The 16,523-nt window shown below is 43.4% G+C and overlaps 1 protein-coding gene across 1 annotated transcript; it reads left to right on the forward strand.

Moving 5' to 3' along the window:
* Positions 1–609: 609 nt before the first annotated feature.
* Positions 610–16,083, forward strand: crispld2 (cysteine-rich secretory protein LCCL domain containing 2). Its single transcript, XM_076155286.1, has 15 exons — positions 610–746; positions 3,391–3,750; positions 5,375–5,493; positions 6,814–6,946; positions 8,828–8,943; positions 9,479–9,579; positions 9,682–9,876; positions 10,016–10,076; positions 10,170–10,236; positions 10,327–10,457; positions 10,609–10,652; positions 10,744–10,816; positions 10,948–11,023; positions 12,301–12,431; positions 13,918–16,083. Exons 2-15 carry the CDS (start codon positions 3,469–3,471, stop codon positions 13,967–13,969), a joined length of 1,581 nt encoding a protein of 526 aa, XP_076011401.1. The 5' UTR covers positions 610–746; positions 3,391–3,468; the 3' UTR covers positions 13,970–16,083.
* Positions 16,084–16,523: the final 440 nt, after the last annotated feature.

Raw genomic sequence — 16,523 nt, forward strand, 5'->3', positions numbered from 1 at the left:
TTGCTAAATTTACATGAGAAGTTGCGCAATCAGAGTATATGCCAGGAAACTCATATAGAGATCGATTTATGATCAATAATTGGGAGTAAGGACGCTTGGATTGATCTAGTTGTGGTGTTTAAGACATGACTGAGAAAATAATCAGTTTATTGCTCAAATCAGAGTTTTAATGTGACCACATGACACATCAGCTCAATCTGCTCAATGCCCCTTTAAATTCTTTGTTATGTTAGAAATGTTTCTATTGCTGCTTTCGCCGACACACACACACACACACACACACACACACACACACACACACACACACACACACACACACACACACACACACGCTCACACACCCACGTCATGACTGATGATCTCACTGACTGGGATGATGACAGACCGCTGATTTACTGTATTTCTACTTTTCCTGCTCGTCAGTCAGTTGAGGCTGTTTGCCAGTAGGAGGAGGAGGAGGAGGAGGAGGGGGGTGGGGGCGCTCAGTTCCTTCCCTCATGAGGGGTATCTTTCTCTCCCTCTCCCTCTCCCCCTCTCTCCCCTCTCTCTCTCTCCTTCTCTATATAAGGCTCTGTGAGGCGCTCAACTCACACAGACTCTTCAGGATCAGCGCCAAGCAGGAGCCTCACACTCTCACAAGGGAATAATTTGACTTCAGCCGCGCAGGGAAACTTTGGGAGCCTTGAAATATTCCACCTACTGGATACACACACACACACTCACACATACACAGAGCGGAGACTGAGGTGAGCAACTGAACGCACCAAACACAAGATTCTAAGAGTTTGATAACTTTCATTGATGCTGCAGTGTTTGGTTTAAACTGTGAAACTGAAGGCATGTTTATGATAACTGAAGGTAAATGGACTTATTTGTCACTTTTACAACTTAGAACTTAAATAGAGAATATCATATATGACAGAAAAGGTAAAAAGACTCATGATGGGATGAGACACATCAGGCAATAAGATGCCGGGAATGATCAATACATGCAGGAGTCATCTGAAGAATCTGCATGAAATCAAGGGACCTAAAATTATGAATGAAAATTAAGAAATTAAATAAAACAAGGTACGAATAAGCAAAAAAAAACAACACAAAAATGATTTAATTCCAGGCTGGTTTATGCATGAACAGGTCAGTCACTCCAGTTGTTGGGGAGAAGCTTATTGTGAGTCTCACTGAGGAAGCATCAGCTCAGTTACCATGGAAAATACAAACAGTGAAGCTAAATATTTCAAAAGTGAAACTCATCATCAGGAATAAACCAGAACTCAGAAAACAGAAATCCGGTGCTTTGCACTGCAGTTGCATGACTTAGACTTGATTTGCATTGGAGTCTCTAGTCTGCTGACTTGGCTGGACTTGTCTTATACTCCAAATAGACTCGCAGCTGGATTTTGACTCGTGACTTAAGTGTTTTCAGCGTGATTCTCCAGTCCAAAGATAAAGACTGTGTGCACATCTTTATCATCTAAGTCCTATTATAGATGTGTGTCTTCATCAGATCAGATTACTGTGTAGAGTTTATCTGTAAAGTTATACATCAAAATGTATGTAATAATATCCAGAATTGGTCTGAAATGACTGTTAATGATGATCCTGCCATATAATGTAGTATATAGCACGACTTGTTTAATACTGTAAGTTCACAGTTTAGTATTTGTAACTTGAATGCCAGGAGTTGGGACTTTGATCTGCAGTGACTCAGTGACTTGGTCCAGCCTCTGGGGAACTAATGGAGTCATGGCTCATGTTTCTGCAGAGGGATAATGATCTCTGACATCACAAGGTTTACTTCCTGGCGATGCTTTAATGATGATAATAATAATAATGATCAGGCTTATTTGTATGTCAGCTTTCTCAGACAGCAGGTCACAAGCTGCTTCACATGCAGTGACATCAAACAATATAGTGACCTAACAGCCTTAATCTGTCCTCTAAACACGACCTTTAGACACTTGGGGGATGAAGTACGCTAAAGTTAAAGTGGAGTTATCATTAAGACTTGGGATTTGACTTGGACTTGTCAGACTCGACTTGGGACGTGATTGGTCCCTTTATGAAATCACCTGTCAGTCAGTTTGATGTTGAAGTTTGGTTGCAATGAGACATTTTTGTTTACCTTTAGATCACTGATTTGACCTTTGGTTAAATCGTCACTCCAGTTAGGAGAAGGCTCAGGGAGCTCCCCCCCCCCCCCCTTATTGGCATTGGCCCAGGGCCCACAAATCACTTAAGTCCACCCCTGCCATGGTGCCTTGGTACCTTTGGGACATGAAGTCAACCGGCCCGTGGCAGAGGGGCTGAGTTCCCAAGTGCAGGGCCACATGTGGATTTTGTGTTGTCTTCTTCTGCTCCATCTGTCACTGTGGTATAACATTCATGAGAGCAATGAGAAGGGCCCAGACAGAAGAGCTGGTGGAGGCTGAGTGTGAAAAGGGGCAGAGGGAAAAGGGTGTGGTGTCTCGGCTGCCCCGGTGCCCAGAGCTGGCACGGCGTGTTGACACAGAGCCCACGCCAAACCTCAGGCTGCCTTCCCAGCCAGAGGGAAAGAGGTAAAGGGATCTGAGGAGACAGAACCAGGGCCAGAATTTGCTTCATTTATTTATCCTTTCAACGCTGATCACACTGACTCTCTACCATCTTCATGTTTGTGACTAATGTTGGGAATCCTCCTGCTCGTTCCCTCAAAGAGAGGTCAGATGCAGGTTCAGCTATAGAACAGCAGGAGAAGAATGAGCTAAATGGTGCTAAATGGTTCACTTTATCAAGGTGATCCTGCCTGCTGCCTGCTTGTGTTAGAAAAGAACCCCCTATTTGCAGGAGAAGTTGTTGGTAGAGACTCAGAACACCTGGAAAAGTCTGAACAACATACATAACATGAGTTTGTCAAATGTTCAATAGTTACTATTGTAATCCTATTGTAATCCTATTGTAATCCTATTATAATCCTGTTATTTTATTATTATTACTGTTGGGTTTATCAGGCTTCTATGTCAGGAAATTCCAAGAAGAGTCATGGGATTTTTTTAAAGTGTTCCAAGCCTGGTAATGTTTTGTAAAATGATGAAATATGCCCAAACATTTTGAAATGTCATCAAATTTTCAAAAATTATAACTGTTATCCTTACAAATCAACATGTTTAAGAGCTACACAACAAGCTATAGAAAACAGAAGTTCAACTAATATCTTTAGAACTTGTAGCTGGTTACTCCCAACTAATATATCATTATGTAAGCATGTGTGTGCTTCATCTAGACAAGTCTGTGCATGTTTGAGGAAGTCCTCCTACATAAACTCCTGTTCACATCTGTGTCTGTGATCTGAACTTGCTGCCTCACTGGCTCTCAGCATGGAAAGACTCACGGGATGTTTCCTCCCAGCAGGTTGTGTCTGGGGCAGCGAGGAGCAGCTTTTACACACCACTGCTCTCTGCTGCAGTCTGAGGGATCCATCCAGACAGAATGACCACTGTGACCCCAGCCTGGCTCCCTGTCCTCTCTCTCTCTCTGTCCATTCTGCTGCTGTGTGCGAGGGACTCAGCTTCCCTCTTCCTGCCAGACTCCAAGGAGCTCAGGCAGCTACTGAGCCGATTGGAGGAGGAATCAGACAACGATGGTGTCAAAAACACAACTGGCCACCGCACCAGGCGAGCCATTCGCTGGTCTGACAGAGAGGAGATCCTCCAACTCCACAACAAGCTGAGGGGAGAAGTTTACCCCACTGCATCCAACATGGAGTACATGGTGAGACATCTGGACCTTATTCCAAACACACAAAGATGCATAACCACATCAATGGTAGTATTTGCTTTGCCACATAGAGGTCATTAGGTTGGGGATTAGACCCTGAGGCCCAAGACCCACATGCTGCTTCAAGTGAGAAATACACAAAATACATTATTTTTGAAATGTTATGGATTCTGCCATCTACATTTTGAGCCTTTGTCAGGATTCCCAAGTCATTTTCTCGGGCATATACACAGGGTCGTTAGTATGAACCAGTTCATGTAACCATGGACCTCCTACTTCCAAAATGTAGCTGATACAGCTGTTGTCATAGAAATGTGTTTTTTCCTTGGCATTATTCTATAATGGTTTATCAATCTGAAACTTAAATATTAAGTGACAACATATTTTCATTCTGCTCCAACATTGTTTACTTTGGCATGTTGGTGGTGTCTGACACTTCACATACAGACGGTCCCACATTCAGAGGTGGAGCCCAGGCACACGGGCGACATGGGTGTGGGCTTATTCTTTAATTTTCTTTGGATTTGTGATTTTATGTGAGGCTTGAAAAAAATGGCTCAAGCATTTAAGGGGCCAAAACAGGCGTGTTTCAATAAAACAAGCTTTTCTTTCTGCTGGAAAAATGGTGTCATGATGGTGAGCTACTGGCAACCTGCGGTGTTTCTCTTTTAACAGTTTAATAATGCTGAGTCTGTCCTACCTGCAAACAGTGAAGAGAAGAGAGGAGGGGAGGGGAGAGGAGGGGAGGGGAGGTTTTGAGCAAAGGAGGAAAGAGAGAATAAGGTTGGGGGACTACTGGCACGTAAGGGTCAAACAGGAGAGAGCGATTGTTGGGACGCAGCAGAGATCTCAGGTCACCAATTTGTCTCCCTAAGATGTCGGCAGAAGCAGCTGTGGTCTGTGTCTCTGCTCTGTGGTCAGAACTGGGAAGGGAAAGTGTCTGGTGTTGGTCTTTACCCAGAGCCTTTTCAAATTCCAGGGAACAAGCAGTGTGTGTGTGTCTTAGTGTACGGTTGTTTGGGGTTGCAATGCTGTCTGTGTGCATGTTTCAGCGACCACCAAAAGGCTGGAAATTTACTGGGTAAGATGTGTTTAGAGGGGCCACGCTGTCCGGAATCCTCCCTCCTTCCTATCCACGCTCAGAGTCAGGTGCCTTCTCTGCTTTCCTCCCTCCTCTCCTCAAACTGTAAAGGAACCCACTCAGGAAATGTGGGTAATTCTGCTGTGATTGCTGCAGATTTGTAGTGGACCAGGGCCAGGCGCCAGCTGCTGCGCTCGCATGTCACCGTCTAAACTTAATGCTGCGCTTGTATCCAGCTCAGTTTCAGCTCACAGTGGAGGAAGTTCATAAGCCCTGAACAGGTTGAAGAAGCCGAGGGAGGATGTGCAACAGTGTTTAAGTTTATTTTACGGAGATAACTATCAGATACGTACATAAACATTGACTGATGCTGCTTTGCTTTAAACATTTGTTCTACCTGATTTCAATGTACTTGACCAAATCAACTACAACTTCAATTCCTTTGTCCTCTGTTGGCTTCTGAATTGCAATGAGGCGCCTCAGACGAAGCTGCGATGTGTGTGTGATGAACTGTGTTGTTTGTGTGTGTGTTTGCAGGTGTGGGACGATGAGCTGGAGCGGTCGGCTACTCACTGGGCGGAGCAGTGTCAGTGGGACCACGGCCCTAAGGATCTGCTCATGTCTATTGGACAGAACCTGGCTGTTCACTGGGGAAGGTGAGATGACGCACACACACAACAGGTCAATGGCTCCAGTCCCTTTGATCAAAGCAGTAGAATGTAGACCTGCCGGGACTCCCCACTGTTCCTTTTAGTCCTGATGGATTAAACCCAGAGGGGGAATTCCTTCACTGAGCTGGTTATACCAAGCACCAGACTTCTTTTGGGGGAAAAACAAGCGATGGTTCTCAATGTTCCTCCAGCACGACAGTCAGTCAACTATGTTATGACTTGTGCAGTTGGTAGCCTTCGTCACAATTCTTTTTTGGCCACTTGTTGGCAGAATGAGGCAAGCTGCACATGATAAGTGGTATTTGCAGACACAGAGTGATCATGAGTGTGTCACTCCCCTTCCCCACTGGCTCATCAGTCTTTTAGGAATTGGAAGGTTTCAATTCCGGGCTCCTTTGAGAGAGACTGCTGAAGTGTTGTTAGAACTTTGTCTGTGGGGTGTTTGGTGCTGGACAGGTGAGAGTCTGTCAGCTCATCATAGCCATTTAAAAAGAATGAAACAGCTTCTATTTTTGGAAACAGAGTTGTTGAGACTCAACTCTACAGTAACTGAGCCGTCAAACCAACTCAAGGAGCCAGAAGAGAGTTGGTGTGTTATTCTCTGAGGCTTTGACACTAGAGAGACACCAGACCAGACATACACTATACGGTCATTAAGCTTGGTGTTTGCTTGAATAAGAGTGTAGTCTCTCTCTCTCTCTCTCTCTCTCTCTCTCTCTCTCTCTCTCTCTGTGTATGTGTGTGTGTGTGTATTATATACAGTATTACTATCGCAGCAGGTGCCCTTCCAGGAATCTGCCCTCATTTTCAATGCCCCCCCCCCTCCTCTCCCCCGTGTTTCTTTCTCTTCTTCCTGTGCCAAAAACCCTCGACATGCAGCCTTTCTTTTTCCACTCCCCCTCTGTTGCCATTTATAAGCTCAGCACTTTTCAATACCGTAAAAAGTGATGTTTACAACAAGGACGAGAACTGATTTGTTGGGCAGTAGAGCCATGTTTAGGTTTGCTCTGATTTTTTCCCTGACTGATTTGATTTCCCCTGTTATGGAGGGAACACACTGTGGTTCTGTGTGCCAGGTCAGAACCAGACTCATCATTTGAGGCCTAAAGGAAGGGAAGGAGCAGGGAGGCTCATGCTGCCTGTCTCAAGTCTGGCCAAAGCACCTGGCAGGTCCCTGATGTTTCCCTTTTGCCCTTCATACCTGGATAGCCCATGACTGAGCCTCTGTTTGTCTGTGTGTGTGTGTGTGTGTTTGTGTGTGTGTGTGTGTGTGTGTGTGTGTGTGTGTGGTTTTTTGCCCTCCAGATACCGTTCCCCTGCCTACCACGTCCAGGTCTGGTACGATGAGGTGAAGGACTACACCTACCCTTACCCCCAGGAGTGTAACCCCTGGTGTCCAGACCGCTGCTCCGGGCCCATGTGCACCCACTACACCCAGGTGAGACACAAGCAAAGGCAGAGAGAAGGAGATGTAGACAACGAGAGAAATCTGTAGAAAGAGAAAAACAGAACTCGCTTGCAAGTGAGTTGGGCAGATTTTAGAGTCAAAGAGTTTGTGGCGAAACCAGTGAAGGGGAAGTCGAAACAGATCGTCAGAGTTGGCTTCCTCTTCCTCCAGACTTTACTTTGTAGCTGGGATGAACTCACACAGACATCCAGGCTCCTCCCCTCGCCTTCACCCTGACACCTGAAACCTGATCACTGGCATCTGGGAATCATCCCCAGACTCAGCAGACATCTGACTGCCTGACCTGGATTCTTTGGAGGATGCTGCTGAGAAGGGACAGTGCCAAAGCCCAGCATCATCACCTGGTCTCGCTTTTCCATTTTCCTGCAGTACCCATGCATCTGCGATCCGAGCAGGCGTTGCTCTGCACTCTGGGATGAGCAGCACTTAGGACCGCTCTGCTGACTCACTGCTTCCAGTCGCCTCTAACTGTCCCAAGAATGAGATGAACATTCCTGAGGAGGGAGAAAACAAATGTTAGACAGTCGGGAGGAAAGTGAGGAGGAGTTTTGGAACAAACTGTGTGGAGTTGGCTGTCAAATAGCACAGAGCATCACCAGCATTACAGGGGCAGATTTCCATTTAATGAGGCATTTTATGATATTTTACCCCAGACAGGCCAACGCCTATGCTCACGTGAAATAAGATATTAACCCTTTGAGGTCCTTGGAACAATCAGAGGTCAATGGGAGCGACTTTGGCTATGCTGCTCCTATTTCAAATCAACAGACAGAAGGATATTGTGTGATGAAAGTGCAGGTTTGTAGCTTTGCAGCAGTTTTTGCAGTATTTCACATACACAGCTTCATGTAACAGCCCCTCCACTAGGGGAGAGCCTTTCACCCTTTTGAACATGCCCCTAAAAGAGCTTTCCGTTAGATGTAATGGCTCATTTACTTCCACTATCCAGGTCAGTGTGGCCTTCACTCCCTTTTTGCGGGAAGGAGTGAGTGGAGATCCTACTGAGTGGAATTTCAGATTTACAGCTTTTTTCATGCTGAGCTCAGCCACACTTCCTACAGGAATGCAAGCAAACACTTCTCTTACTTTATGAGGAAACAGAGAAGTTCACATGAAAGCTCAGAACAGCCTAATGTAACTTTTAGTGTTAAACATCTATCAATCCCAGGTATTCTTAATTTTCAGCACAAATTTTGTGACCTGTAAGGGTTGAATAACTGGCTGATGTGAATCAGCACCGTAGTTTCACAGAGGGCAAAGCTGTGTGAGCCTGACTAGGTTAGAGTAAAAAACCAGGCTCTCCTGGAGGTCCCAGAGGGCCCATTAATATTGGTTGCAGTTTGGGAGATGTTGCCTTCCATGTAGTGTGAGAGAAGTGAGACAAGAAAGTCTGAGGTTTCCCTCTTAAACCCTAAGCTTCACTTAAATCCACATAGACTAACATTATGTATTACATCATTATGTAATTATGTTGTTAATATACATGTTTATTATACATATTAACTTAAAACCAATATGTAAGTTGCTCAATTCTATGTAACCAACACTCAATGGTTCAATTTACAATCATATGAAACTAAGAATCAAATCTTCAAGTTTGACAGCAGTCAGCATAATATTTGATACTTTTACAAAAATCATTTATGACTTTTAGTCGTGATTCCTTTCATACAGGCAATGGAAACATCGCATGGTTTAAATGAAAGGTTGGATATTCTCATTCTTAAAGGAAACTCTCAGGGTTAAGAGGTTCACACTTTATGGTGAACATGTGAGCTTCTCTCTCAGTTATGCAGAAATACCTCTTTCTTTTTTGCTAACATGTCCATTCTTTTCTTTTCCCCTTTACAGCTGGTCTGGGCAATGACTAGTCGAGTGGGCTGTGCTGTTCACACGTGCCCTCGGATGGATGTGTGGGGAGAAATCTGGGAGAATTCTATTTACCTTGTGTGCAACTACTCCCCAAAGTAAGATCAACATTCTTCCACATTCCACCATTTATCAACACACAACACGTCTGCTCCTCCCGCATTACTCTCAGGATTTCTGCAGTCAAGATAATCCTGGATTTTGATGTTTTTGGCCTTTAATAACGATAATTATGTTGACTTATACTGTCAGCAAATCGATTGAATAGACAAATGTACACAGACAATATAGACAACGGTATCAGTGAGATGATTGGTTCCGTACAACACGTACGACCAGTTCCAGCCCAAGACCTATGTACTGGACTGTATGGCATACTGGGACTATTAAAATTCCAAAAGAACTCAGAATAGAAAAATAATGAAGTATGGGGGAAGAAAAATAAGAGGTGAGTGGGCGTTTGTTTTCCAGACAGGCCGCAGGATTTTAGAGACAACCAGGAGTGTTTTTATTAGTTAGTGGGACTGATGACCAAAGGCGGAGCTCTGAAATAGTTACAAGGCCACGAGCCCAGTGGTGCCAGAGTGATGAGTCATTTCCGCCCAGTCAAACTGTCTTCTGTGGCTCCTGCAGGGGCAACTGGATCGGTGAGGCCCCGTACCAGCATGGACGCCCTTGTTCCCAGTGCCCCCCCAGCTATGGAGGCGGATGCAGGAACAACCTCTGCTATAAGGGTGAGCAAAGTCACGGTTCCCATTACATTAACGCCTTCAAGCCTGTGCAACCTTTGTGTTGGAGAGGAACAAGAAGGACATCGTCTGTTTATGTCTCTCCAGACTCTCAGCGCTCAGAGACGGAGGATATGAATGAAGTGGAGAAACCTCAGGTTCCAATAGTACCTCGTACTACAGCCAAACCTGCCCCCAAACCTAAACCCTCACCTCCAAAGAAACCAGCTTCCAAGCCCACCGGTCCTAAGCCAGCTACTCCCAGAACCACACCGCCAAAGACCCCCAGCAGCAACTTCCTGGGTAGCTACAGACATGATTAGAGTCCTGAGTGCCATAAAGAGTGTTCATTGTATTGCCCAGTGATTTCAACATTATACCAAAGTTCCGAGTCTTTTTGTCGCAATTCTTTATTTGCCTCTTTTGTCATTTTGTGTCACAGCTCAGAACATTAAGTGTGAGACTCGACTGCGAGATAAGTGCAGGGGAGCAACCTGCAACAGGTAAACCATCTTATTTCAGTCATGTGACTCTATTTTAATCTGTGTATTGCATATTGAGTCCTAACTCCAGCTCACTTTCTGATTCACTTGCAGATACAAGTGTCCTGCTAACTGCCTGAATAAAAAAGGCAAAATCTGGGGAACTCTCTTTTACGATGTGGTCAGTCTGTCCTCTGGAAATCCAACATGATTCATAATCTACTCATTCTGTTAATAGACAATTCTAAGGGTTCATGTTGTACCATTTCAGCAATCCAGTATTTGCCGTGCTGCTATCCACTTTGGTATCATTAACAACAACGGAGGATTGGTGAACGTCAACAGAATGGACAAGTTTCCGTTCTTTGTCAGAGCTACAAAGAACGGCATTGAGTCCCTGAGGTAGAGATCTGAGCTCAGCTTCACTTCCCTAAACCGACTGAATTCCTACATGCTGATGCATGTCTGAAACATTTCACAACGACTATAATTCACGTTTTGAGCAATCACAGATTTCCCGATTAGTAATACTCCTATCTGATCTCTTTCACAGTAAATACAAACCCAGTAATGCGTTTGTGGTGGCGAAAGTTGAAGGTATGTGAAGAAAGGTTAAGATTTGTTAAGGGCAACTTCAATCATTTGTGAATTCCGGAATTTACTGGTTTTCCTCCTGTGTTTGTGACAGAAACCTCTGCTGACTGTTACACAACGGTGGCTGAGATCTGCCCGTTCAAGAATCCCTCCTCACAGTGCCCCAGGTGCATGTCTAAGACTAAACTTAACCTAGGCTATCTAATCCTGATGTCATACCAAAGAATAGGAGTGCGGTACGAGATTATTATGGTTATGATTGTTGGCAACTCCTGCTAATGCCCCATGTTTTCTGCAGAGTCACCTGTCCAACTGACTGTAAGAATCAGCCGTCTTATTGGTCTCCTGTGGTTGGGAACAACATCTATGCTGATGTAAGTAATGGGTTTTCTCCTCATTATGTGTCATTGTTTCCGAAAATACACTGTATCTGGATTTAACAGTACAGCCCCAGTATACTTACTAAGAATTAAAACTTTCAGGGAACAAAGACGTCTGAATCCGAGGTGATTCAGGCTATTTTGGTGTTCTTTGCATTGAATCCTTTGTGCTTCTGATTCCTCAACTGGTTGATGTTGTCCAATTACCAGTAACACAACAAGACATATTTGATCATGTGATATTTGGGCCAACTGCGGCCAGGATGAGGTAAGAACTAGAAAAGACTAAAGACTAAACACTAGACACTATACCTCTGAATCACCTGACCTAGATGTCTTCCCATTTCTAAATCAATGAACCATGTACGTAATATATCATTCAGACATGGATACGCTGTATTTAGGCCTCAGTTCCCCTTTATGGCTGGTGAGCACTCTCAGGGTCACTCAGGTGATCTCAGGCTAAGTGCTCATGTCTCAGAGCGAGAGCAGATAGGAGAAAGCATTACAGGGAGACTCATTACTCCATCATCACTGGAGGAGGGATTAGTCACTGTGAAGTACCTTCCCGACTGAACTTGTCAGATGTACAAAGTAAGAGCACCAATGTCACTCTTGTGGCTCATTAGGGTTTCGCCAACTGGCACTTTCACATGAGGCTGATGTGGGGTTTAATGGGGTTTTATCAAGGATGAAATGACAAAGTTGGCCACAGATCAGAGCTTCTCAAAGATCTGAAGCCTGTTGCTCAAGGGTTTTAACCCTTACTAGACCCCCAGAATCTTTGCGATGAAAATAACCAATGTTGCTGCAAAAACAAAGTTTGGAAATCTTCTTTCACATTACTTTTTTTTTTACACTTTTTACTTATATCCAAAGTTTGATGTATAAGAGTGAGGACTCAAAAATTATGTAATAGCCATCTCTTTTTGTTGGATTATTATATGAATAATCCTCTCAGACATCCAAATGTATGTCAACAATTTACTGTCTGGTTAGAATTGTTGTTAGGGTGTGTGGGTGGTGTGTACTGTGTTTGGATTAGAGAAATGAATAATTCTGCTCCAGACTGCTGATAAGAGGTTATGGTCTGTTGTACTGGAGCCAGACGTCTTCTCTCGTGTGTGTGTGTGTGTGTGTGTGTGTGTGTGTGTGTGTGTGCTGGTGCCACAGAGGAGGATTTTTCATTGATTAAACAATAATCACAAATGTATTAATGGCATAATTCTAGACCCCTCTCTCTTATTGTCCCGCACTTTCTCTCTTTACAGCGCTCCAGTATTTGTAAAGCAGCCATCCACGCAGGCGTGATCAAGGCAGACGGAGGACTTGTGGACGTTCTGCCACTGGACAAGAGAAAGAGCTACGTTGGAATCCTGAAAAATGGCATCCAGTCTGAAAGGTACAGCTTCGATAATGTCACCAGTTATTAGGAAAGTAATCATACTTTTGCATACAAATCAGATAAACAGGAAACAGGAGGAACAACTGTTAAATACTTTAAGTTAAATACTTTAATACAGCCTGCAGTTTGACTCTTTTGTCCATTTTACTCTGCTCTGATTTATGTCTCCTGTAATACAGCGTGTAGTGAGTTCCCTCCATGTTTCTCACATCACTTCAGAGTTCCTTTAGAGCTCCAGTGGACTTGTTTAAGCACAGGGAGCCCTTGTGGCCACTTCTGCTGGCAAGTGGGGTTGTAAGAGTAATGGTGTGGTCTGGTGTGTGGACGGGCCACACAGGAGATCTTTGCTTACTTTACCCAGGCGTTTCAATTGACTATGCAAAGTGCTGAATGGCCAAAACAATCCAATTCTGAGTATGGTGAAATACAATGCAGAAGTCCGGACGCTCACTCGGGAGGTCAGTGGTGGGTAGAGAGTGTGTGCCTCTGTGTGTGGATCAGCTGGGGGGGGGCAGCAGGCCGGGCAGTGTGGACCGGCCTCTGCTGCCAGGAAGTAATCACAGCCTATCCCATTACTCGAGGAGGGAATGCTGTCAGTGCTTCACTCTAAAGATGATTAGCTGTGATCTGATACCAACAGCACTGGCCTATCATGATTATTGATCATGGCGGAGCTTCAAGGTCTCTCCACTGATGCACTAATTAAAAAGTCATCAAGTTTAACACAAGAAGGAGAGGAGAAGGTCACAGGCAGCGATTTGGCACAATGAGCGATGGGTCTTAGTCATGTTTTCCAATAAACCCGGTCCACTTTCCCGTTTGTGTGTCTGCAGATGGAAGGTACATATAATGCTGAGTACAGTCTGATGATCTTGCCAATGTTGTGTTGTCAATGCTGCGTTTGCTTATTTGTGTTTTGATTTGGCTTCTGGGAGCTCTTGGGCTCCTCAGTATTATAGCAGTAGAACAGAATAAGTAGCTTTTTATATATGAATCTTGGTTTTAAATCCACACAGACGGACAGGAGAAACACACTGCTTTGTGCAACTGTAAAACAGCACAACCACAAGGAGGGAGCCATTCACTGTGGATGGCGGCTCTAGGCAGCTCTCCATTAGAACGCCATTAGAACGGCTCATTTCCATCCATTTGTCATCCACTTTTTCAAGTGGAGCTTCACCTGCCGCTGCCGGCTTCATGCTTACAGCTTTGTTTCACACTGAGCACAGTCACGCCCCCTGGTGGAGAGCAAATGTGACTCTAACTTAATGAGAAAAGGCTTGATTTAGTTGACATGCAAAACATCTACATATTTGTGTTGTTTCTATTATTTTATTTCCTTATATTTGGCATAGTCATGTAAAAATGATTGCAGTTGCAATTGAATTGTGAAATACGGGTTTTCATTAATGTGTTGAATGCTGAGTCAGTGGAGGACCTCTACAGGTGAACTAATGCAACTTGCCTGCCGTCTGTCTTGCAGTAAGAGCAACTCGGAGGGCGGCGCCTTCCGCCTGTTTGCTGTGAGGCAGTGAGACTCCTGCACAGCCGTCGTCCACAGACCAACACAAACAGCTCAGTCTCAGCTGTTCCTCAAGCGCAGGAAGTGCCCACAGGTTGGATACCATGGTAACGCATCTGTAAACATCTGTCTCTGTGCTCTGCTGTAAGGAGACACAGAACCTTCCTGCACACTGATACACACTTTCCCTCTTAGTAAATAACAAACAGCATCCGTCCAATTCCAGTTGTTGGCTTACGTTCCTATGGACAGTTTTGGTTTCTCAGCTTTGAACTCCTGTTATGAATATTCCTCAGAAATACTTCATCTGTGAATACAGAATATTTGTTATGATATATGAAGATGCCTTGTACAGCTGGTGCTGGATCTGTTTTATATAAATTATGTTTACATCGATGTTCTTATTACAAACTGATCACACTGTATGTAATCGTTTGTGCAGAATATATGATATTTTGTTTGTTTTAAAAATGGAGTACCATATATTTACATTTTTATTAATATCTATTTTATTGTTTTGTTTTTGTATCTCATAGCTTTCTTTGCCATATTAGGCTAATCTGTGAAAACAAATCACAGTCCAATTTGTATTTCTGATTTTAGTGGAATGCTTGTTTCATGTTGGTAGATGATCTGTCGGCTGGACAGAACCAGTGCCAGAGATGAGACAGACAATGGGCCTCTAGGCACAGACACTAAATCAGTACAACGATTAAGCTGCGCCTCACAGAATTTATGGTCAAAATAAAGCCAATTGGATCCCGAACAAGAAAAGGAATTGTTATTGTATTGATCTTGTGAATAGGTTTATTTTCAACGCTGATCCATTTACAAATGCCAAAAATCCACAATCTGCTATGCGTCCACTTAAGTACGTGTCTAAATTGTTTTGGAAGCATATTCAAGGCTTGATGCACTGATAATAATTTATAATAATTATTATAATAAATATTTTATATATGTTATAATAATTTATTCTCCCAAATCTCAGGATTTACATCAAAGCCAGTAGCATTAACAAGTAAGTGGCTGTATTGTTGCTTGTTGCTTAGGGGCCCCTGAGTGCTTGGCCCCCTGTGCTTTTGCCCAGTTGGCCCATTTGTTAATCCATCTCTGAGCGAGTCAGGCAGGCAAAAGGAGAGGAGCTAGTTTGGTGGGTGGAAGTGTGCAGGCAGCAGAGACTGCTGGAGGGAAAACACTATTTGTCTTCAGAAGGCTGATGTGTTAGTGCTACATATAGAGGGGGTTTGGTGAAGGTGTTACTCTGCTCAGACTGTGGAGTGGAGGATAGTTGGTGCAGGTGAGGTTCTATTGACAGATTGCATATATATGTAAAATAACAAACAATCATATGTCGTTCATATTTATTATTGCTTTGTGCTTCTCTTACATTTCCTAATTTCTCTGGTTTCTGTCATGGTTTCTAAAAGATATTATGGAAAATGCTAAATCTGTCTCCACCAGAGCCAAATGAATGTGTCGTGTTTGAGATACAGAGAGAGTTTTGTGTTTTGTGGGGCAGGATTCTCATCAGTAAACCTAAATTACACTTTCTGCACGCTGGATGCAGACATGTGCTTCAACTGTACTTGATTTATGGCAATGAACAGGGTTAAGATCATAAAAACAACTGGAGGGAAATTGGTATAAATTGAATAATAGATGTAGATCATGTAAATTGATTGACTCAAACCCACAGACATCTTTTAATCTGGATGTAATCTGGCTTTACTTGTGTTTGCCTGTCTTGATTTGTGACTAGCAATACAATGACTTGTCCCTACCTCTGTAACATCTATGTATACTGGACTGAGGCGCTGCTGGCCCAAGAAAAAAGAAACTGGTTCATTTTAAACATTTGTCTTAATGTCGTTATAACATTTCACCTTTATCTCTCTTTATTCTACCTCAGTCCTGTTGCTATGCTGGCTGTTTATATCTGTTCTATATGGAAATGATGGGAAATGATGCCAACGTTTTTGTAAAGTTATGGGAAACTGTAAATAGTATGATTTTTTAAAATCAGCTTCTATGCAGTAAGATTCTAATTAAAATGTGTGTATTTGTTTTAAATGTCTTGGTTGTATTGTTTTCTACAGGCATACGATGATTTCTCTATTTTTTTTGCACAATTTTAAAATAAAATATGAATTACAAATGCTGCTGTGTTGGGTTTGAATGAATGAGCAAAGGGATGTGGAGGTTCATCTATGAGGCACAACTCTGCTTTTTGGTTGTTTTTAGTATTATAACTCACTTACAATACGAATACAAGTAACAATTTTCAATAAACAGCATGAACACGAGTCTTAGAGCTCTTTAAAGTGCATAGATTTGGCCAAAACCTCTTCTTTAATGCCTATTTGTACAGAATCACACCCCAGACCTGCATATGTAACCGATCCTTGTAACATCTGTCATAACTCAGCTGATTGTGATTGGAGTGCAGTGGAAATCTTAGAAGCTTTTCTATTGGATGAAACCAACGTTGATCAAGTCAGTGTAGGCAGGACAGAGTCAGATTCACACAACGTGATTGGTCACCTTTTGACTCTACAGGAGACAAC

This window comes from Genypterus blacodes, unplaced genomic scaffold (assembly GCF_046128005.1).
Source record: "Genypterus blacodes isolate CSIRO-AG114 ecotype Tasmania unplaced genomic scaffold, CSIRO-AGI_Gbla_v1 ptg000067l_1, whole genome shotgun sequence".
In the NCBI taxonomy this organism is placed as follows: Eukaryota; Metazoa; Chordata; class Actinopteri; order Ophidiiformes; family Ophidiidae; genus Genypterus; species Genypterus blacodes.